The sequence below is a fragment of the Strongylocentrotus purpuratus genome, unplaced genomic scaffold (assembly GCF_000002235.5).
Source record: "Strongylocentrotus purpuratus isolate Spur 01 unplaced genomic scaffold, Spur_5.0 spur5_scaffold_21, whole genome shotgun sequence".
In the NCBI taxonomy this organism is placed as follows: Eukaryota; Metazoa; Echinodermata; class Echinoidea; order Camarodonta; family Strongylocentrotidae; genus Strongylocentrotus; species Strongylocentrotus purpuratus.
Window position 1 is genome coordinate 34,647,897 of NW_022145607.1, and position 23,954 is coordinate 34,671,850.

Below are 23,954 nucleotides of genomic sequence, written 5' to 3' on the forward strand. Positions count from 1 at the left end.
AGTATGATTCTGCTAATGGTTATGAATCTGTATGACTAATTGACGTTAACTCTATATTTAATGTCTTTACGTTGATGATGTATCGATCAAATCACATTATTTATATAATGTTCTAATCAGTTTTTAAAATAAATGTAGGAAAATATTATAAAGAGAAATAAATCACATGAATCAAATTTGAAGAAAAAAATGTATACATTTCTGTTTAGCTTTGAGTATATTATACTCGACGAAGTAAGCTTGAAAATCAAATAAAACTGTAGATAGCCCTTTAACCCAATTTAAAGTGACTCGGTAACATTAATAATGGTCTGTTTTCACTCAAACTTTCGAATTCTACATCAAGCATTGAGTCACTACCTTAGCACCATTTTCTCTCATCTGAACAATGTTACCAAGTCCCTTTAAATGCCCCTTCCCATAGTTGGTCACCTGTTGAGCTACCTTGTCCTGTTAATATATCAACAGATAGACAGGGCAGGTGGCAGACTGGACCGTGTCCAAGATGTCCGTCACCATATGACCAAACTCCTCAGAAAACTGACTCAAAGTCATGTTCTAGTGTCATATGGTCCATGATTTAGGTATACACCTGTATCAGGGACCTCCCTGGTTATATTGAGGTTAGTTTAATGATGGGTTTAGGGATATCATGGACCGATTATATAGGATAGTTTAGGTATCTTTTTCCTTCCCATCGATAAACAAACTCAAATTTCTTTAACTGTGAGAAATCCTCTAACTGTTTCCTGCCGTACGTAGAATATTTTATCATTTATGAAATACATGTATGTCATATTCATTTCATATAAATTTATACAGGGTATATCACAACGATATATGATCATGACTGTACAATAAACTCAATAATAATATTGTAGGAGCAAAGGTGTACGGGTATCTTCGCAAGGATCGAGGACTGGTGCCTCTTACCTAAATAACACTTTCATTGACAAAGGTATCCCCCACTTTTCCCAAGGGGTATTGTATATTACCTCTTACATATTTTATGGCCCATTTTATTTTATGGTCCACACGGATCTATTTATAACAAATCAGTATTCCAGGGGTGTTTATGAACTACTTGTACGTACAAAATCAAGTTAAATGATTAACTCATAAAACTCATGCATGTATTGAGCATATAAAAATAAAAATATCCACTTGCTCTATTAACCCCCTCTTTGAGTATCTATCAATTAAGGTGTTACAATGTGTTGATCTTTCCTTTAAAAAATGGAATTCAACACACCATATATCATCCTTGAGCATCGAATCTATCATAACTTGTTTGTAAACAGGTCAGGCAATTTACTTTTTTGGCAATTTAGTTCTTTACGAAAATGTCGATATTAGGCCTATTTAAATGTGGAGTATGTACTTTGAACTATACAATCCTTTAGAGCAATCATATACTAATGACACTGTACAATATTATTTACACCAAAATATACACATTTGACATGTTTGACATACCTCAAATAAAAAGAACGATTCACGCGAAAGTCTTTGAAACGTTGTTGATCCTTCTTGGGACGATATCCAATTAAAGGTACGTTTTTAGTGATATATCTCGGTAAGAGATTGCTGAAAGAGATAATAAAACTTCATTCTTACTGCAGCTGTCCGTTGTTCCTGAATACTGCAGCACAGAGTATAAAATTTAAATCCTAAACTGCAAAACATCGCGTAACTGCCTCACGCTTTAAGTTATACCAATTCTGATAAACCTCTGTCAAGGTCTTGATAGTGTCTTCCATTCGGATCCTCCTTACGATCACGTGGATGACGTCGATGTTGTCTCTTTGCCATGTTTCCGATAGAGAAATACTGCTAAGGCACTGAGCGCGACGACCACCAGGAGAAACACGACGAACAACCCCGCAATCAAGCCCCAGTTGGGAGTACCCCGTAATCGTCCGGTTTTGAAACCAGTTTCGTTAGGCAGCCGAATTTCAGCATCCGTGTAGATGCTCAGCTCGTTTATCGCATTGTTCATCTCATCACCACTACCAATCTCCATGGTAACAGTGTTATGTTGGCCGTCTGCAACGATTTCGTTGTCCACGATGGTTCCTTGAGTAGAGGGCGTCACAAAAGCATCTGCAATATTGTTTGTTGAATTTTCAACTGGACGAGTTGCGTTTTGGACGATATTTGCATTCGTTTCTTCTTGATTTTCGGTCGGAGTTAGATCATTATTATCCATGTTTGGAGGCAGCGTCTTGGTCACTTCTGCTGTAGATGCTTCGAGAGGTCCGTCAGTTTCGGTCTCAGGTATGTTTTCAACTTGGCTCACAGCCTCGCTTCCGGGATCGAGTAAGTCGTTATCGGACGAAAGTGACGACACCGAACTGAAACTGGAAAGAGCTGACACAGACGACGACGATGAAGACTCGTAAAGCACAATGTTACCATCATTGACAACAAGTGGCACTTCAGGTATTGTAGGCCGTGTCGTCTTCGTTTTTGCTTTTGTGGTTGCTATGGTTGTAGGTACGGTTGTGGTTGGCGGTGATGTAGTGGTTGAAACTGTTGTTGTGGCAATTGTAGTTGTTGCCATTGGCGGTGTGGTAGTCGCTCGAACCTTGGCTACGATGCTTGTTGTGGGTATCCTGCGGGGTGCTTCAGTTGTGGTCTCCAGGACATCAGGAATGCCGTTGGGCTGTACCCAAAGGAGACCCACTGCTGAACCTGAATAGCTGTAATCCTTCTGGGTGACCTCACACTTAACTAGAGCATAATCGTCCTCCATGGTGACAGCCTCGATCAGGAGTCTTTGACCGCCACGGATGTAGGTGAATCGTGGCTCCCGGCCATCGATGGGTTCGTTGTTGATGTACCATTGGTAAACAAGGTTCGGTATTCTCTCCGTGATGCAAACAAAGGTGAAGGCTTCGCCCACCTTCACGCTGGCGACTACAGGTCGAAGTAGAACACCAAGGCTGCTGCGGAGTGGAGTCAGCGAACAGGTACTTGGTTGTTGTAGGGCAGGGTTGGTGGCAACGCACGTGAATCGGACGTCCGAATCTTCTTCTGTAAGCGTCATGGAATAATGGACAATCGGATCACCTGTATGGTGGCGCCCTCGCTTTGTGATCAACCGTGTCGTCCCTCTCACCCAGGACAACGTCGCGGGCGGATCTCCTCCTCGCGATTCACAAGTCAGCGTGATGTTATCCCCAACATTCGCCCTCCTTATCGGATCGATCGCGCATTTTGGGTAGCCCCGATCGGGTGGTCGAACTACCTTGATTTTGGCAACCTGACTGTAATAGTTGAAGTTAAGAAAGAACACACAAGCATACCTTCCTTCATCAGCTTTAGACGCATTGGTGATTCTGAGATGGTACTCGCCTCTATCGACATCGCCTGTGATTTCGATTCTGCTCAATTGTTCTTCGCCGACCTGGCCGTATGGGTTCAATCTCCTATTCAGACTAATGTAGGAGGCGGTGTCGAGGTTCTGCCAGTAGAGTTTGAGATCAGCCTGGTTATTGACTGCACAGTGAAGTTCTATCGTTTCTCCGGCGATGGCGGTTGCACTTTCTGGCTGCTCCCGAAACGATATGGCTGTTACACAAGTCGCAGTCACCATTATCCACATCCATAATGAAACAGTTTTTGAAAGATTCGTTATTCCATTTAACTCTGCCATGTTAGCACCAATATCTTTCCAGATAAATAATCTATTTATCACTTAAGAAAAGACGCCAGGATGCACCTCTGCACACAAAAATTGTACCAGAGCGATTTAAAAAATGCAGACTTTTTCACTTGGTCCCGATAGCAGTTCTGATAATTCCAAGATTCTCACCAATTTATTAACCTTTTTCACCAATACTAAGGGCCAAACAAAAAGTGTCCAAATACTGCTTGCGTCTCGCCTCCCACAGCAACTCACAGCATTCTGAGCAAAATCTATCAAGAAAAGTCTGAGCTTTTCCTTTGACTTTCAAAAAATGAATAGTTGCTGACCGGACCTCGTTAGTAAAACTCAATCAATTTGTAGCAAAACCGTGATTAAATCGAATACTCGCAGTCGAACTTGAATGAATCAATTAATTCTTGCACTCTCCAAGTTCTGATAAACCTTTGTGTCCGTCCCTATCAAAGCGAAGACAAGCTCGTTTGACAGTGTTTGACTTGTGGACTGCTGGACGGCTGTCACTTACTATGACTAAACTTCCCGGGAGTGATCAAGTTGACGATGGCTCTAACTGATTCTGGCTCTGTCAATGAACCAGGCCGCAGACGACCTCAAATGAAGAGAGAGAAAAAAAGGCGCGCGCGCCGTTACACCGCCATAAATTATCACTTCGGACTAGACGCGTGCATCTGTTTGGAACCGTGTCTTATCCTTGACGCACAACGATTAAGTGATGAATAGCTTCGGTGAGCTCATTTTGAGATCATGTAAATATTCTACCGTTAAGTCTGTCATCACATTCCAAATGACTTGTTGCTCATCCGGTGTTTTACATGTCGATAGAAAAATGTAACTACATCCTCAAGAGGACAAGTTCTAAACAGATAGAGACAGGAAAGGCTCTCTTTCTATAATCTAATTTAAATTCATTGAACATTTTTGTTGTTTTGTCAATCCTACTGCGTGATTTTAATTGTATTATTTAGGGATCATGTCGTTTCTGTTCTTTTGTCACTCTCAATTCTATATCTTTGGTTTCTATTGGTAAATACTCAAAATGTAAAGTTCTTGTAATGTCCAGATTCTCCTAAGTACAATTGTAAACACAATTTGTGAAATTGTTTTCTCCTTTCTTTTCTTTTCATTTCGTTTCATTTTTCAATCATGCCATATCTTTGCTCAGTGGATTCCGGCTCTATCTAAAACATTCTTTTCGTAATTTGCCACCAAAGTTCAAACATTTCCATCTATTTTTTTTTTTGGGGGGGGGGGTGGGGTGCAGCGCAGTTGTTTACACTGTGCTACGTTATCAGCAGAGGTTCCAATGATTATGATCTCATTCTCTTTTCTAATTATAGCGAGACCTGACATTCAACTTTTTGTTAGACAAATGCCGTCTCATGCCGCAAGATGGCGCTGTGTATTTGGTTTCAGGGTCGACGTTGATGTTCATTTCATATGAATGTCAGAATGCAATAACTATATGCTTTTTAGTCAGCAACTAGAGACCGTACAGCTTTATAGTTCATCTCCCTCTCTCTATGTCACTCTCTCTCTCTCTCTCTCTCTCTCTCTCTATGTTTCTCTCTCTCTCTCACACACACACACACACACACACGCACGCACGCACGCACGCACACACACACACACACGCGCACACACACACACACACACACACACAGTTTTTGTTTCTCATTCTCTCTTTAACTCCCTATTATTGGCTTGCTGTCCTCTTCTTCATTATCCCCCTCTCTCTCTCTCTCTTTATTTTTCCCTCTATCAATCTTTCCATCTATATTTCTCTATCCGTCTTCCTGTCTATATCTCTTTTCTATCCCCTCCTCTACCCCCCCCCCCCCCAAAAAAAACCCTCTCTCTCTCTCTTTCTCTGTATTCTGTTCTTCTCTCACAACATTGCAATAAGCATAAATACATTTAAAAGCCTAATTTATCTTACCTAAAACACTATGTCACAAAACACATTAAGAAAACACTACAAAGCAACTACAATATATCATGTTATATTATTTTCCATTTATCTACGACATTATATAATATTATGAGATAATCAAATTGTTTAATATACATTATTTATACAAAATATACAGTTTTACAAAATAAATGCTTTCTTAATGGAAGGGTACATACCGGTATACATCAAATGTTTGTCAACTTGTCAAGTTATTTCTACATACCCGGTACATGTTTATCTATAATAAGAGGTGTATTTAAAAAACAGCAATCGAATTAGCACACCCGCAAGTTAAGATGCCTCATTATAACATGTTACAGTGGACCTGTATACAAAGACCTCTTAAGTGAAACATGAAAGGTGGTCCTTATAGCCAGGTGGTCTATACTAAAACATGTTCCATGGAGAAACACAGGTTGTTGGAAACTAAAGAATGTACAGAATATACCGTCTATACAGGCAGGTGGTCTTTCTACAGGTAAGTGCTAAAGCAGGTTTCACTGTACCTATATGTAACATTTGACGGCATGTCTTTGAATAATCCCTTCAATAATGCTGAACATTAACATTTATTATGTTACTTCTTTTGAATTTTGTGTGTGCTACAAGTGACTGTGGGTAACAAAGAAATGAATAACATTAGGCCATTTTCTTAATATTACCAATTCAATGCATTTGTCTTTGTGAAGTGCCTCATACAAATTATGTCTTTCCCCTGTCATGAATAATTGTATTACAATGGTCAGAAAGCGAATTGCACACAGTATTTGTTGCTTGGTAGAACAAACATTATGGCTTGCCCTACCTAGCAACACTTTATATATGCAGCTTGCATTCTGACTATTGAAATACAAAATAATTATTTGCATCAAGGCACTTCATAAAGACGTTTGCATTAAATGTGGTTATGTTATGATTAAGCCTTTTGATTAAAGTTACCTCTTTTGAATTTTGTGTGTGCTGCACAGAAATGTGGGTAACAAAGAAATGCATTACAATTACACGACTGTACAATTAAGGTCTTGTACTAACATTGTATATGACTTTACAAACATTTGACTAAAGCATAAAACACATATTACATCAAGTACATTGCACAGTTAAAATCAATTTCTCATTACAATGAGAAAGTAATGAAAACATTAAACATGCTTTTTAAAGCAAAATACATGTACATACAATTTTAATGATTCCTCGTCCATAAAATATCAAGAGTGCAAAAAAGATGCACGAGGTTAGTGTGTGCACCTAGCAAAGAACATAATTAATGAATGTATTAAAGAAGAATACACTTCCAAAGTTCCAATACAGTGTACCTCCACACCAAAAACACCCGTCTAAAAAAAATTGTGTTAACATGTGTGGGTTTAGCACAGAGCAGAGGTAGGTGTATTTAATGTTAGCATGTATTTAATATTAGAGATAACCCCAAGGCCCATTATAGGACAGTCTCGCCGTAGACACAACAACCTCCTCACAAATCAAGACATGCAGGTTAAAGTTTAAAGGTTAAAGGTAGTACAAAATGTTGGTATGGGGTCATGAATTTGGTTCAAATAAACATACTGGAAGCATATGCAATTTTACAATATTCAACGATCGTTGTCGCAATTGAAATCGAGTCTAAAGTGATGAAATTGTAAATAATAAACTCTTCATGTTGTATAGCTCCCTCTCAAGACTGATATTACTTCTTGATAATGCTTCTTGACTACAATCGACAGATTTGCTATTCCTGTTTGGAAATTATATATCAGAATTGCATATTTTGAGATCTTCATGGTCGCAGCTACCATGGAATGGCCTTCGGCACTATTCAAAATATTTGAAATTTAACGGGAGCACCGGTAAATTTTTATTATTCAATTTTTCGAAAGCAGAAATGTTTCAGGGGCTAAATTTTCTGATGCTTATAATACATTCACAGGGGCATCCAAATATATCAAAATTTTAAAGAATTACTATCCATCCAATTTTCAAAATTTCCCAAAACTTTGCATTACCTTTAAGCACAAAGCAAAGAGCCCAGGGTAGCTACACTTTTCATAATACATGTAGCATGTATGGTATGTTGTATCAGTGATGGGTGTAGTGCGTGGTTAAGAGGGTGGAGTTCATATTGAGTGCATAGCGAGTCCAAGTTCAACCCACGAATGCTGTGAATATGAATGCAGGTATCAGAGTCTGTAATTTGTCTAGGTGTCTATGGAGATGTTTACTGAGCCATTGTAGAGGGGTGCAAATTGAGTCAATAATAATAATAATAATAATAGCTCGTTCTTATATAGCGTTTTTCAGGACCGGAGGCCCTCTCAAAGCGCTTTACAGATAAGTATATTATTATATTAAGTGGGTGAAATATCAGTCCAGACTCAACCGATACAGTTTGTGAATGTGAAAGCAGCATCACTAGTCATTGTTCAGTTGCGACAGAAGAACACACATCTGAAGAGAGTTGTCTGGATAACCACTGTACAGGGTTGACTCTGGGAGTCTCTACACCACAAAGATTGTCAATATGAACACAACATCAGAATTTGTTGGTGGAGTTGTGATGGAAATACACACATGTGAACTAAGTTATCCAGGTAACCAGTGACCAGAGGTGTCTTTAAACCACAAAGGTTGTCAATATGAATGCAACATTTAGAGTTCCTCGGTTGAGTCGTGATGGTAGAACACACATGTAAAGAAAGTCATCCAGGGGGTTGTTTCATAAAGATGTTCGTAAAGTTACGCATGACTTTACGAACGACTTGAATATGAAGTGCCAGACAGGATGCCCAAAAATTTTCCTGATGTTTTAACAAAATGTGACTATATTTCCAATGACTTCAATTAAATTATGGCAAAAAATATACTTTGCATATAGGTAACCACTGTACAGGGGTGCCTCTGGGAGTCTCTATACCGCACAGGTTGTCAATATCAACGCAACATCAGAGTTCACTGTTGAGTTGTGATGGTAGACCGCACATGTGAACAAAGTTATTCAGGTAACCACTGTATAGGGGTGTCTCTGGGAGTCTCTATACCGCACAGGTTGTCGATATCAACGCAACATCAAAGTTCACTGTTGAGTTGTGATGGTAGAACGCACATGTGAAGAAAGTTGTCTGGGTAGCTAAGGTGTTCACTAAGCCATTGTACGGGGGTGTCTCGGGGAGTCTCGATACCGTGAATCAAAACCTTGTAATCTTTGGTATCTGCAAGAGAAGAAAAAGGAGAAATGAAAGTTTTTGTTTATTTCTTGCGAAGTCTTCAGCTGCCTCTATATCACTGTACTGACATACTACATAAACTTTTCAAAATTCCCTTCCTACCATCTTTACTATTAATACTACTGCTACTATTATTACTACTACTGCTACTGGTACTGCTACTACAGCTGCTACTGTTACTGCTACTGATACTGCTATTACTACTACTACTACTGCTACTTCTCCTACTGCTAATACTACTACTGCTACTACTACTACTACTACTACTACTACTACTACTACTACTACTACTACCACTTCTAGTACTTCTACTACTACTACTACTACTACTACTACTACTACTACTACTACTACTACTACAACTACTTGCTACTACTTCTACTACTGCTACAACTACTACTACTGCTACTTTTGTTACTATTACTACAACTAGTAGTAGTAGTAGTAGTACTACTACTACTATTTATACTACTTATAATAATAACATGTTAGGGTAGCCCCATTAATAATTAATACCGGTACTGTTCCTCCCCAAGGACCCTGCAATCATATTATTACCCTGGCTCCAATGGGCAATAGGTTTAGCATAGCCGGGTAATGTTGGAGCGCCTTGAGGACCTTGCAAGGTCGATACGTGCGCTATATAAGAATCCAATATTATTATTATTATTATTATTAATGATAATACACACCTGGATCGGCAAATATGTCTGGCAAGGTTTCCTTGAGTAGCGCCCGTAGTGTCCTGGGCTCCCCTTCATCATTGACGGGTTTGAACAACCTCTGTGTGTGCAGCTTGTCAGGCTGCCATCAAGAGACAAAGAGTAAAGGTTCTCGTGTTAAAGGGAGTGTAGCATGGCAAATACTGGTTAACGCCATGTACGTCTTCTTGTGGACAACTCCACGTAAACCAATGGACTTAATTAATGGTAGTCAGCGACTTAATCTCTACCTGGTCAGAGTTCGCGAAACAGACCAAAGTTCTCCTCACGCTTCATGTGATTGCTGCGGTTGCGTCGTCCGTAGTTGTATTATACCTGATAAGCCCTGAGTCAGGCCACGGTAAAGACACATAGTCTTGTCGGGCTACACTCCCTTTAAAGTTCTACTTATGAAAAAGGTATTAAAAAAATAGAAGCCAAAGAAAATACCACAAATTTCATGCTAGAAAACTAAAGATAAATAATATCTGCTAAACAATTTTCATAGTAAATAGAACCTCGGGATGTGCAATATATCAGGTTGTCGTAAGGGATTAAACTCATGCTACATTGATGCGTATACATGATATATTGTCCAATGTATATAGATATATACATATATATATACATTATTTAAATGTATTTTCAAATATTGGTATGCGTAAGATGATACAGTAAACAATAGATATTTCACCAATTAATTGTTGATGTAGACAATTAACCAAACTTACAAACCTGAAATATTTTAAATGGAATGAATTTGAAAGGATCATTGTTCAATCTCTCCATCAGCCGTCTGTTGGTCGTCCAAAACTGATCAAACTTGTCTGAAAGAAAAATGACAACAAATGCACAGAAGAAGAATAAATAATAGCAACTTTAGCTGTCCATATCAAATTAGTTAAAGTTAATCTTAAACTCTGGTATGGGAATCGTATCTTGAGAGAAAATTGCTATGATTTATTCTGGATTGTTTATTCTGCAGAATATTGGTTGTTTGAACCAGTGAAATAAAAACAAGCCCACAAAAAGTTACTTGGCATCATCTATAATAAGAACCACAACTCCCATTTGCACATAGTAACCTTCGTTAAGCACTTGCCCAGATTTCCTTATCTTTCTATGCTCATTACTCAGCCACCAATATACATTTTCTACCAAAATTGGTTGGCACATGTCATTTATTTGTAATCTTGAACATTCAGTGTAAGTTTCGTTGGATTCTGTGAGAAATTATTTTCTATATTTACTAGAACTCTAGTTTATCTATCATTGAGGTACATAGAGGAGCAGAGTCTTCTTTCACTCATGTACCGGTAATCAAATTCAGATTTGAGATATTTGTACTAATAATTGCACAACAACAATGCCTATTTTACAATTTCAATAAAACATCTGAAAAAATAATATTATTTTGGACCTAGGATTAGATACTTTGCAGATATACATGTACGCTCAGTATGATGCTTTTGCTGCTTGTAATTTTGGAGTAACTGGTAAAGGTACAGCTGGGCGAACGTGACTGAGTATGGCGTGATGGCTCAGTGGTAGAGCAGTGGTCTTGTAACCAGGAGGTCCAGGGTTCAAACCAAGTCGATGCACTAGCGCCCTTTGGTAAGGCATTGATCCTCATTACCAAGTAACTCAGAGAGGCTTTAAATCCATCTGTCCCCTGGTTGCTTACTTACAAGCATGAATATGTTTTCTTAGCAGTCAGGTGAAACAAACAAAGAAGGATGTGATGGCACTTAATCTTCAGCTTAAGTTGGTTTGCTCAAGAACATAAATTTCATCTGATCTACCTACGCTGTTTTACTTTGCCAAGCTAAATAATATTGTGACGTATTAAAGATAAACTTGAGTTCTGGTAAAAAAAGAAAATGAATTCTCACAGAATCAAACGAAACTTACACTGAATGTTCAAGATTACAAATAAATGTCATTGGTAGGAAATGTATACTTATAATGAGCATAGAAAGATAAGGAAATCAAGGTAAGTAGGCCCGACACCATTTGTGTAGTCCCATATACATCTTTCTGTGTACAGTGCTTGTTACTTTACCAAGACTGGGCCAAATTTATGATGATTTTGATGACTCCAGAACCTTGCAGTACATACCAATGCTTACATGCTACATGATCAACTTTTTCAGATCCATTCCACACCTTAAGCATTTTATAACACCTTGAGCATTTAATTAAAAATGGATAATGGCGCTATATAAATCTCATGTATTATTTTATTATCATTATTTCACAATGCAATCGCGTGACCAGAACTCAACTTTATCTACCAATGGATTGTAAGGGTATGATAATACTCACCACTCTGTAACCCTGTCCAAAGTTGTTTGTGATCTTTCTGCTGCAGATTGTTCATTACTTGACCTAAAAAGCACAAAAAATAAGGAGGTTTGTCTTATTTACTTTAAAATGATAATGAATAAAACTTCTTAACATTATTGCTGTATTATTAAAACAATTACTGATTACAATGATTTTTAGCAATGATAAACAAAAGAGGAAAGAAAAAGAACTGCTTCATGACAAAGAAGACGGAGACAAGAAAAGACAAGGCAAAGAAAAAGAAAACCATGCACTAAATGTGATGACAACCACTTAAAGCTTATTATCGTGGCTGAATGATTGTTTTTACTAATTCGCACTATTAGCACAACAATGTAAAGATGATTTTTACTGTGAAACCTGCTACTACTACTACTACTCATTTCTTATTTTTTTAGAGCCTTACAGCTTTCTAAATGTGTCAAAAATCCATCTTTGTATAATTGATCATGGGGCTCAATAAGACAGACATAAAGGACCCTTGATTTAAACCCTCATTTACATAACCCATGATTTAAAATTAACGCAAATGAAGCGTACCTTGACTTGCGCGCATCTAATATTGGGCCTCTGACTGTGCCGCGCTATTTTGCGCTAATCTTAAACCATGGGTTATATAAATGATGGTGTAAACCATGGGTAAAATTTAAACCTCCTTTGTGAATTCGGGCCAATATATTCTGGGCATGACGTACCTCTGTGCTTGAGGATATCGGCTTCTTTCACACTAGACATGTATATGGCTTCAATCACCTCTTTGCTCTTGCAGTGAAGAATTTCATCTTCTGGGAAATTCTGTTAATTGAGAAGGAAAAAGAAGAGGTGCGCATAAACTACTTGAAATAAAAGGAAAAAAGGAAAAGAAAGTCAGTTTTGGGGAGTGTTTCACAATGACTAAGATCGACTTTAAGTTAGACTTAACTATTGCAGGCCATTCATGCCACTGTTTGCTCTCACCATTTACTGACATTGGTCTTTCAAGAGACATACAAATCATGGTCACAAATCTGCAGAATTTACTTTTTTTATTTAATGAAGGAAAACATATTATCTTAAGTTCATAATTGAGAGACCAATGGGGAGAGCAATCGGTGGCATGAATGGTCTGCCACAGTGAAGTCCAACTTAAAGTCGATCTTAGCCTTTGTGAAAAAACCCCGTTTTATATGGAACACATATTAATACCATATATGAGATAATATTTGAAAAAATTATAAAAACACTAAATACAGTCAAACCTGCTGTAGCGACCACCTGTATAGAAAGACCACATTTTATCGTTCCCTTGAAAATTGTTTCTCATTAAAACATTTTAGTAAAGGAACCTGTACATAAAGACCACCTGCCTATAAAGACCACTTTTCTTGTCTCCCTTAGGTGGTCTTTATAGACAGGTTTCACTGTTTATAGATATTACAACACTGGAGTTATCAAATGGCTCCAAAGAAAGCTTTGTTTATTTGGTATACACGAGTTGTCATATAAAATAAATGGTGAATCCATGGATGAATACATGTCTTCTATTCAAATAAATAACAATTTATTGTTGAAAAAGCACCCCAAAAATAAAAGTAAGGTGCAATTTAGTCAAATTTGTAACATTTTAGTAAAAATGGAAACTTTAGAGATACCTTAAAATGAACGGTGACTCTCCATGGCAAAGGCTTGTCATGCATGTGAAGATCAAACAGTACTCCAACGGGATAATGCCTGCAAAACAAAAGACACAAAGAAAAAGTTATAGCATCGTGTTGTCAAGGACGTGTACATGTAACATAACAAGATATGATTGATTTTATCTCCACACAAAAACAAAAACAAAAATCATTTTTATATCTTAAATTTAAACCTTAAATCTTAAACTTAGATCTCAAATATTCTTTTACGGAAAATAACTAGAGAACCCAATAACCCATAATTCTATATGAGACGATTTTAGGGGTGGGAGTTTCTATAAAAAGTCATGTGTCTGAAGAAAAAGAAACATGGATGTAGTGGTCAAATTGCCAATTTTGTGGGAAAGAATGATTTGAAATTGTCAACATGCAGCCAATTTAAGTACTTAATGCATTCACTTTCTCACCATTTGAGCGCTTGTCCATTGGATTCAAACCAGACCTCGTCTTGCTCATCAATAGCTGTAAACTTCCTAAAATGCTTCTCAATTTTCTCAGCTATCAGAGTGATGTACGTTAATCTGGAGACCATAAGCTGCAATGAAATACAAGTAGCCAAAATTACAATTGTTTAATTGAAATTACTGTCATACAACGACAGTCCTGAGTCCTGACACTCAATTATTATGAGCTAAACTCTACTATGGTGCTCTAGCATTCAAGGAATTTTATCTTGCCAGTCTGTAAAAAAAAAAAAAATTGGTGAGCAATTCAGCTCTGGATTGCTCAAAAGAACTCTGGTGTAACAATAAATAAAGTAAGAGCACTGCACTTTTACAATGCCACATCCGAAAATATTTTCCGTGATTAGAAAAGTAGAATTTTTTTTGTTGTTACACTGATGCCACCTACTAACCCTTTTACTTCACCTTATTTCATTTATTTTCATCTTTCTCATGTTAAATATACATTTTTTTGTGTGTGATAACATAACAATCAATAATACATCATAAATAACATAAAACTAAGTGGTCAATTATAGAGTACTGATTTAACTGAGAGAAATATGATGGGACCTACATGAAAGCAAGCTTTTAAAGCTTTGTGGTAATGAATGGAGGACAGATATAAATAGTGACCAATCCAAATGAATCACCTGGGTCTAGAGTGGCAAATGTGGATTAGTGTCTTCTTCTTCTTCTTCTTCTTCTTCAAGATAATCTGCCTCCTTCAATACTGAAGATTCTTGCAGATGCCGTATACTCGGCCTGATTGGGGTGTGCAGGTGGACCATTACACCGGGGTTTCCCCCTTCTCTTATACGAATAGTGCAATGGGTTCGTAACGTGCAAGGGTGGTGACTCTCCTGTACACGGGGCCTCCATTTAACGTCCTATCCGAGGGACGGAGTGTTTTCCACTTGACATAACCTGCATCTATGAACAAGGGAAGGGGCACGTTAACACACAACGCAGACTTCAGTCATCCGCCTGGATGGGAGTCGAACCCGGGATCTTTGGTTCGACAGGCAGACGCTTTACCGACTGAGCCAACTCGCCTCCTTGTCTTGCTAAAGATGGTCTGGAATTCAAACCCTAAACCTCTTAATTGAAAACCAAATAAATAAATGACTGAACCATGACTTTTGACTACTGACTAGTGGATTCTACAAAGTAAAAACTTTGAATGCATCCTTACCACACAAGGTTCTGGGTTTTCTGTTGAGCATTCAGCGTCTGCTAAAACAAAGCAAACTGGAATACGACCTTCCCAAATCTCTCTTAAAATTTCACGGTCATCCGCCATTCTGCCTGTTGCAGTTTGAAGTTCTGCAAGAGTTTGGAAATAAACAAAACAAAATAGATAAATTTAACTACGCCTCCAATAATAAATACGACGTAGATCTAAGCCTACCAGTCCGGGACGCGTATTTTTTATTTACACGGCAGCGAGGGGAAAAGCTCGATTAAATCCAATGAAACCGCTCGCGGAGAGTCTAGTCTGTAGTGCCTGTACTGAATATGACTTGTGCTGTCGATATACATGTACTCTGTGTTGTTGGTACGTGGCCGAGGCTCTCTGTGCCATGGTGTCGCATATAATATCATACTGCCGTCACTGTTTATTGCATAAGACATCTATTTGTTTCCTTGTTTTCCTTTTGATGTCTTTCATCGTTTACTTCTCTAGATCTACATGTTAAGTACAATTCCCGTTATAATACACTGCACTGCACTAGGTACTCGTACTTCGTTGTTGTTGTTGTTGTTTTAGTTTTAAGGGCGTGTGTCATTCAATTATGAATATTTACGCCGAATCGTTCTAGTCTAGACTCTTCGCGAGCGGTTTCATTTGAATTAATCGCGAAAAATCCCCTCGCTGCCTTTTAAATAAAAAATACGCGTCTGGGATGCATATTTTTTATTTACACGGCAGCGAGGGGAAAAGCTCGATTAATTCCAATGAAACCGCTCGCGGAGAGTCTAGTCTGTAGAGCGTGTACAATGATGGTGTACTGATGACTTGTGTTGTTGATGTACTGTGTGTTGTTGGTACTTGGCCGAGGGCATGTATGTTCACGCTCTCTGTGCCATGGTGTCGCATATAATATCATACTGCCGTCTCTATTTATTGCATAAGAAATCCATCTATTTACTTTTCTTGTTTTCCTCTTGAATTTGATGTTTTTCTTTGTTTCTTTCTCTAAATCTTACATGTTAAGTACAATTCCGACTCGGTCTAGTCTAGACTCTTCGCGAGCGGTTTCATTGGAATTAATCGAGCTTTTCCCCTCGCTGCCGTGTAAATAAAAAATACGCGTCCGGGACCAAGCGAACTTACGATACGGGTCCAGGGCCAGGGAGCTGCTGGGCCGGGAAGCTGCGGCAGCGTTATGGCCAAGACTCAAGTCCCTCCCCGGAGAAGATTATATGCGACACTTTTATGGACACTCTTCGTCTCTTTGTCTCTTCAATTTCAAAACAACAAAAAACGTGTTTTCAAAAAAATATTTTCCTCACGACTCACGATTACTTATGTACCGTTATAATATTCTGTAAAAACATATAAAAGACATTTGAAAACATACCTTGACCTCCAAAGAAAATCTGTGTAGAAAACTGTTCGCTCTCAGCTGATTTCTACACAAATCGTCGTGAGAAACATCGATATGACAACCAGATAAATAGTCGGTATGATCCTCTACCAAGTTCGGTACCGAATTGTTTTTAAAAAAGTTGCAGAACAGAGCCAGGATATAGGCCTAGATCTAGATATGTATAAGAAATGTATTAATATTTTAATGCTACGTTTTCCTACCTTGTTTATTATTCGCCTTTTATAAATCTCTCCTCTCTCTCTCTCTCTCTCTCACTCAACTTCTCTCTTTTCTATCTCCCTCCCTCTTTCTCTCTCTCTCTCTCTGTCTTCTCTCTCTCTCTCTATCTCCTTTCTCTCTCTCTTTCTCTCTTTCCCTTTCCCCACCCCTTTCTCTTTCTATACCCCTCTCTCTCCCAATCTCTCTCCTCCTCTCTGTTTCTATCTTCATCCCTCTTCCTCTCTCTTCCTCACTCCCTCGCTTTTCCTTCCCTCTCCCTCACTTTCCTGATCTAAGGAGACACGAACGAACGAACGAACTTTCCCTTTGTATCTCCTCTTTCCTCTAATAAAATAAAATAAAAATAAATAAATAAACTTATGTCTGCTTGTTGTGTGTTTTTTTATTATTTTTTTTATTTGTCTTTTGTGTAAGAGAGGGCTTTGGTGAAGCCAGACGTACTCTCTGGTTGAAACAAAAAGCATTGACTATCATTAAGCATTTAAATATAATAGGCCCTATAGTAATATTGATTTGATGAAGTAAACTATACAAACAAATGTACGTGTCGTATGCATGTAGAACTCGATACCGATTAAAGTTTGCTCTTTGGAACGTGCACCAGAGATTAAACGCATAATGCCTTACAATAAGATTAATCAAAATGTAAAAAGTAGTTGTTTAATCAATACAGTAATGTATAAGGGAAGGGATTTCCCCGTTCCTAATTGGACCTGAATAATTATGTATGTTGTTACAGTATCAATAGTGTGGACACGGGTTTTCCCCGAAATACTTATCCCGACGGCCAGAAGTGGGGACAAGAAAAGAACAAGCCACACTCTCTTTGTCGTCATTTTTCTTCTTCCTTTTGCCCTTTATAATTTTGCCACTTTTTCTCAATGGAAATAAGAGGTCATTTATGATTTTCATTTGTCAGTAAATTATAAGCTAAATTCAAGTTACTTAGTTTGAAAACGTGGGTCCTATTTGGAGGGGGCCCTTAAACAAGGGGCATCTTTCCCAAATTTGACAAAACTGAAGTCATCACAAAAGTAATGAAGAATTACGTTGCTTTCTTCTTGGTTTTTCTATTTTCACGAGTCATATTCATCGACGATTTCCATAACAATAGATAGGCCCTAATCTGTCTAAATGTCGGGTGATAAACTAATTACTTGATTACTTTATTTTCACGAGTCTATTCATCGATAATGTCCATAACAATAGATAGGTCCTAATCTGTCTAAATGTCGGGTGATAAACTGATTACTTGATTATTTTATTTTCACGAGTCATATTCATCGACGATTTCCATAACAATAGATAGGCCCTAATCTGTCTAAATGTCGGGTGATAAACTAATTACTTGATTACTTTATTTTCACGAGTCATATTCATCGATGATGTCCATAACAATAGATAGGCCCTAATCTGTCTAAATGTCGGGTGATGAACTGCATTTATATTCACAGAGTCTGCAGCCAGGTTGCAGCTAGCTGCATGTATATAGGCCTACCGTGAACATAGTTCTGTGTTCCCAAGGCGGGCCCCTTGACCCTATCAGCAGGCGGGGTTTAACATTTATAAATCGGGCCGAAAATTTCGCAAATACTCAGCCAGCCGCTAGGCGCATTTTCGTCGAAAAAAACAATTTTGGGGTATTGCAAACAGCCGAAAATTTTGGAAATTTTGAAAAAACTGACCCATTTTTAATGGTATTTTTGATAAGTGGGACCCATATTTTTAAGGATTTTGTGTGTGAAAAAGTTACACATTAGAGCGGCACACCCCCGTATGCCCTAAAATGTGAGTACCCCCCCCCCCCCGGACTTTACCCCCCCCCCCCCTTGGAAAATCCTGGATCCGCCGCTGAATATATCCAATATATAATACAACTGCTATGTTGAAGTGGCAGAATTACTTACAATGAATGTACACAATTATATTGTATCAAACAAAACAAAACAAAAACAGTATATTGGAAATAATTATATATGATCATTTTTCAATACAGTTTAATTTGATTTATAATACATTAAAATGGGATACATATCACATGGACTTGTGCACCTTCGTTGTTTTACTTCATTCACAGGCGTTGCTATATTGATTGATTGATTGATTGAACTGGTTGATAATTGATTTATTTATTTTTTAATCAAACAAATAAAAACATTCAAAATAGCTACCAAGGCTTAAAGGTAAAGACCAGTTATGGTCATGCGATTGCATTGTGAAAGAAACGTTGTGGAATCGATCAGAAAGGTTGATCATCTAGCGTCTAGCATCTGCAAGGTTCTGGAATCATCAAAATGATAAGAAATTTGGCCCATTCTTCGTAAAGTTACAAGCACTATACACAGAAAGATGTATATGGGACTACCCTATATCTCTCACATACCATGAGAAAAACAAATTTACCAAATATATGAATTAGTAGGCGGTTTCCCGGCAAATTTTGTATCATCATGTATTAGTCAAAACATATTCTTTCACATGATTGGTAATGAGAGCTTCCATTTCATTTTTTGAAATTGGGGCGTTTCCAATACTGGTCTTTACCTTTAAACAATTTGAACATACAAAATATTTTCAAAATTCAAAATTTCAAATTTCATTTGAAAAACTGAAAATCACGTTTGTGGCGCACATGCAGATTTTGAGGGTGAGTGCTTCAACGCCCCCCCCCCACCCCCTACTTCTAAAAAGCTTCCTATACGCATATGATCTACAATGTCTATTTTATCGGGAACCTATAATCTACAAGCACTGATTTTCAATAGGTTCACAGGACTACTGATGGGGGGGGGCAGGTTGACCCCCCCCCCCCAATTAAAATTCAAACGTGGTTTATTTCTAATTCTATACCAGTGATTTACAAAATGTAGCTGAAACATGACATGATTTCCCGGTTCTTTTTCACCCGTTCCCCCAATTATATCATAGGCAGAACTCCCGGTGGGGAGGGGGGGGGGCTCTGCCCCCACTTTTTCAGGTACCCCCCCCCCCAAAAAAAAAAAAAAAAAAAAAAAAAAAAAACTTTTTACTTAGGACAAGTGCCTCTTTTATTTTCTAATAACTGTTCTAGTTTCCTCTCTTTTCATCTCTGGTGAGTACGTCTTTTCAGGTGCGAGACATTTTCCCTTTACACCATAATTTGGGCCTTTAAAAAAAATAGTTTTACTCGTGCCTCTTTTCCTGTTTAATAAGTGTACTTTTCCCTTCGTAATAACTAATAAGATCCCCCTTCCCTATTTCTTAAATGCCACTTAAGTGCCTCTTTTATTTTGACACGTGCCTCTTTTCCTTTCTAATAAATACCATATTTCCTTCGGATAAGTGCCCCTTTTCCTGTTATATAGTAAGCCTCTTCCCCTTTTCAAAATGCACCTTTTAACTCATCTGATAAATGCCCCTATTAAAATCTGAGAGGTGCCCTTTTATTTCAACAGATTCCCCATTTCCATTCTCACAAGTGCTCTTTTCATCTCTGTTGAGTGTCACATTTCAGGTGCAAAAAGTGCCATTTTCACCTCTGATAATTGCCCTTTTTAAGTTTCTTTTTACACGATCGAGCCAGGGGCGTCAGGTTATTGTCGGTAAAATTGCGCTGCCGTCGGGAAAAAAGAGAAAAGGGGGAGGAAAAAAGGGAGGGAAAGGGAAAGAAAAGAAAAAAGGAAAAGGAAAGAAAAGAAAGAAAGAAAAAGAAAGGAAAGGAAGGAAAAGAAAGGAAAGAAAAGAGAAGAAAGAAAGAGAGAACAAAAGAGGGAGAAGAGGAAAGAAAAAAGAAAGAAAAGGAAAAAAAGAAGTAAAAAGAGAAAAGGGAAACAAAAGAAACGGGGGATGAAAGAGAGGAGAGAGAGGGGAGCTAAGAGCCTGAGATAAAAGTAGTGGGAGTTAAAGAGAGAGGGGGTTGTTGGGTGGAGTCGTCCCGTCGAGGGAGCAAGAAAGACACGGGTAAATAATATTGCTGTGTCGGGTCAGCTGTGTCGGTATTCTTGCTCTATCCTCGTGTACTATATCAATGCAGAAGTTTGAAGTCGGTGAGATGTATAACGTCGGTCGGCCGACAAGTTTTTTCCCCTACGAACTGTTACTTTTTATCCGCTGTGACGACTTCGTATTTTCTCGAAGTTTCACTTTCCTATAATATCAGCTAAAGAAATCAGAGGTTTAAAATTTTTCGGGAAACCGTAAATTCAAACAAGGATTAGGAGTCAACAACGGTACGACGAATCGTCTTCCTTTCTCTATATGTTGATGAAACGCCAAAAATTCCGCACTTCGCGCGGGAGGGGAAAACTTCATTTAGAAGAGTCGCGAACGGTACAACGAATCGTCTGCTTTCTCTAATAATTTAAGGAAACATCAAAGCTTCCGCGCTTCGCGCGAGAGGGGAAACTTAATTCAGATAAACGGGGCTTATTACGAGTCGAAAACGGTACAACGAATCGTCTGCTTTCTCTAATAATTTAAGGAAACATCAAAGCTTCCGCGCTTCGCGCGAGAGGGGAACTTAATTCAGATAAACGGGGCTGATTACGAGTCGAAAACGGTACAACGAATCGTCTGCTTTCTCTAATAATTTAAGGAAACGTCAAAGCTTCCACGCTTCGCGCGGGAGGGGGGGGGGGAACTGAATTCAGATAAATAGGGCTTATTTAGAGTCGAAAACGGTACAACGAATCGTCTGCTTTCTCTAATAATTTAAGGAAACGTCAAGGCTTCCGCGCTTCGCGCGAGAGGGGGAAACTGAATTCAGATAAATAGGGCTTATTAAGAGTCGAAAACGGTGCAACGAATCGTCTTCTTTCTATAATAATTTAAGGAAACGTCAAAGCTTCCGCGCTTCGCGCGAATGGGGAAACTGAATTCAGACAAGGATTAAGAGTCGAGAACAGTACCCTCAATCGTCTGCTATCTCTAATAATTTAAGGAAACGTCAAGGCTTCCGCGCTTCGCGCGGGTGAGAGAGGGAGAAACTGAATTCATACAAGGATTAAGAGTCGAGCACGGTTCAACGAATCGTCTACTTTCTTTAATAATTTAATGAAACGCCAAAACTTCCGCGCTTCGCGCGAAAGGGGGAAACTGAATTCAGATAAATAGGGCTTATTAATAGTCGAGAACGGTACAATAAATCGCCTTCTTTTTATAATAATTTAAGGAAACGTCTAAGCTTCCGCGTTTTGCGCGGGAGGGGGAGAAACTGAATTCAGACAAGGATTAACAGTCGAGAACGGTACAGCAAATCGTCTTCTTTTTATAATAATTTAAGGAAACGTCTAAGCTTCCGCGCTTCGCGCGGTGGGCCCATCCCCCACACCCCCTAATGAGCGCGATTCTTGCGCTCTTTAAGTGATTCGCTTGCTCACTACCGCCCCTCCCTCCCTCCCTCCCTCCCTCCCTCCTAGCTCCGCGCCTGCATTAAAATATATAGCTATGATGCTGACTAAGTTGACGAAATAATTCGTATATTTCTGTCGTCGAGGAAAATTTGCGCATACGTAAGTACTATAGATACAAGATACAAGATACAAGATACAAGATACAAGATATTTTATTTGGTCTTTGCAAACAAGTTACATAGAAAATTGTTTTCCACTGGCGTTACAGTCATATTCAACAAAATACTTATTTATAATTACAAGAAATAAATACATCACGTTTATAGAATTAAATAGATGAAATAAGGAACAAATACATGCAAAAGATAATGAAGCGACAAAAATGGTCATTGGTACATGTACTTCAAATCATGAGTTTCAGAATTAAGTCTTGGTCATTGGTATTTCAAATCATACAATTAATTTCCGACGCAGAAGTTTAACGTTTAACCTGTGAGTTGAATTTATGAACAGATAGTCCGTAGGAAAAACAATTTAGCCTTCGGCCCCGGGTACATAGGGTTAAATTTATAAATATTGGGACATTTAACTTTGTCGGTAATTGGGGGCTAGTTTTGTCGGTAATCGTTGGCCTCTAACCCCCCCCCCCCCCCCCCCCCCCACACTGAAAAAGGTCTAGCGACGCCTCTGATCTTGTTGGGAGTTTCACAAAGACCATTAAAACGCAAACCATACTTAATAGCTAGAGAACACAATATAAATTTCCAATCGATGCACACAAAGCACGGTGATCATTCTGATGATATGCTAACAGTTCCTGAAAATGAACTTGTGATATTATGATGATCGAGATGATGGGAAAGCTCATGATGTATCGTCGCCATGGTAAATAAATAACCACAGTAAGTTTACACCAATATCTTCGCCATAATTGGACTATCCCCATCACCATCATAATCATATACCAATCAACAATGGTGATAGCGATTTAGCCAATTGTGAGGCTCTAGTGCCAATCAAATGCTTGGTTGTAGAAGGGTAGGCAAACCTTTCTCTGGTCAAAATGAGGATGTAAATGATCCTGATACTCTTCGATGTCTTATTGATGCATGATCTTATATGATTATTACTGCGATAACGCTCATTTATCTTAGGCACGATCAAATGTCTAGTTCTTTGTTTGTTTTTATTTTTATCAGGTGGGCTTATGTTTTCGTCAGAATATCTTTCTTATTTCGACCCACTTTTTTGTTAGCACGCTAACTTGAAAATGGCTCAATCAAATGCCTTGAAATTTGCCACACATGTGTATTGGCATATAGAAAGAGCAAAATAGGGTTTTCAATCTTGACCTTGACTGATAACGTAATCTAGGCAGGGGCGGATCTAGCTTTTTGCTAAGGGGGGGTTTGACCAAAATAATGACGATGCGGAGCATCGTCCACGAGCCGCGAAGCGGCGAGCTGATTTTTTTTTGGGTGTTTATTTGAACTCCGTAAGTGATGTTTTCCTGGCATCTATTAACACAATGGAGACCATAAAAAGCAGTGCATGATAACGTCTTTTTAAATCAAGTAACAGTAAATACACAGTTATATCCAGTTATCATGTGTTTGGTTAAGTTACCAGATGAGTTGAATATCTTCTCACAATATTTGCACTTGAAAGGGTTTTTCTCCAGCGTGCGTTCTTTTTTCTTTCTTTTTTTCTTTCTTTTTTTTTTTTTTTTTTTTTGGGGGGGGGGGGGGCCGCCCAAGGGGGGGGGGGGGTTTAAACCCCCTA

The 23,954-nt window shown here is 38.4% G+C and overlaps 2 protein-coding genes across 2 annotated transcripts; both read right to left on the reverse strand.

Annotated features, from left to right (window-relative positions):
* Nucleotides 1-445: 445 nt before the first annotated feature.
* Nucleotides 446-3,766, reverse strand: LOC762504 (kin of IRRE-like protein 1). Its single transcript, XM_011665173.2, has one exon. It carries the CDS (start codon nt 3,656-3,658, stop codon nt 1,778-1,780), a length of 1,881 nt encoding a protein of 626 aa, XP_011663475.2. The 5' UTR covers nt 3,659-3,766; the 3' UTR covers nt 446-1,777.
* A 4,295-nt stretch (nt 3,767-8,061) lies between these two features.
* Nucleotides 8,062-16,704, reverse strand: LOC581696 (autophagy protein 5). The gene is made up of 9 exons (XM_030994586.1): nt 16,594-16,704; nt 15,204-15,334; nt 13,973-14,100; nt 13,521-13,599; nt 12,585-12,684; nt 11,869-11,931; nt 10,279-10,370; nt 9,535-9,646; nt 8,062-8,827 (listed from the first exon to the last, which is right to left on the reverse strand). The coding sequence occupies exons 2-9, from the start codon at nt 15,309-15,311 to the stop codon at nt 8,685-8,687; spliced, it is 825 nt and encodes a 274-aa protein (XP_030850446.1). The 5' UTR covers nt 15,312-15,334; nt 16,594-16,704; the 3' UTR covers nt 8,062-8,684.
* Nucleotides 16,705-23,954: the final 7,250 nt, after the last annotated feature.

Coding starts and splice junctions, on each gene's coding strand:
- LOC762504 (XM_011665173.2), bottom strand. CDS start 3,658: ATGGCAGAGTTAAATGGAATAACGAATCTTTCAAAAACTGTTTCATTA.
- LOC581696 (XM_030994586.1), bottom strand. CDS start 15,311: ATGGCGGATGACCGTGAAATTTTAAGAGAGATTTGGGAAGGTCGTATT. Junction 13,600..13,972: donor AATGGACAAGCGCTCAAATG/GTGAGAAAGTGA, acceptor TTTGTTTTGCAG/GCATTATCCCGTTGGAGTAC. Junction 11,932..12,584: donor CGATATCCTCAAGCACAGAG/GTACGTCATGCC, acceptor TGTGCTTTTTAG/GTCAAGTAATGAACAATCTG.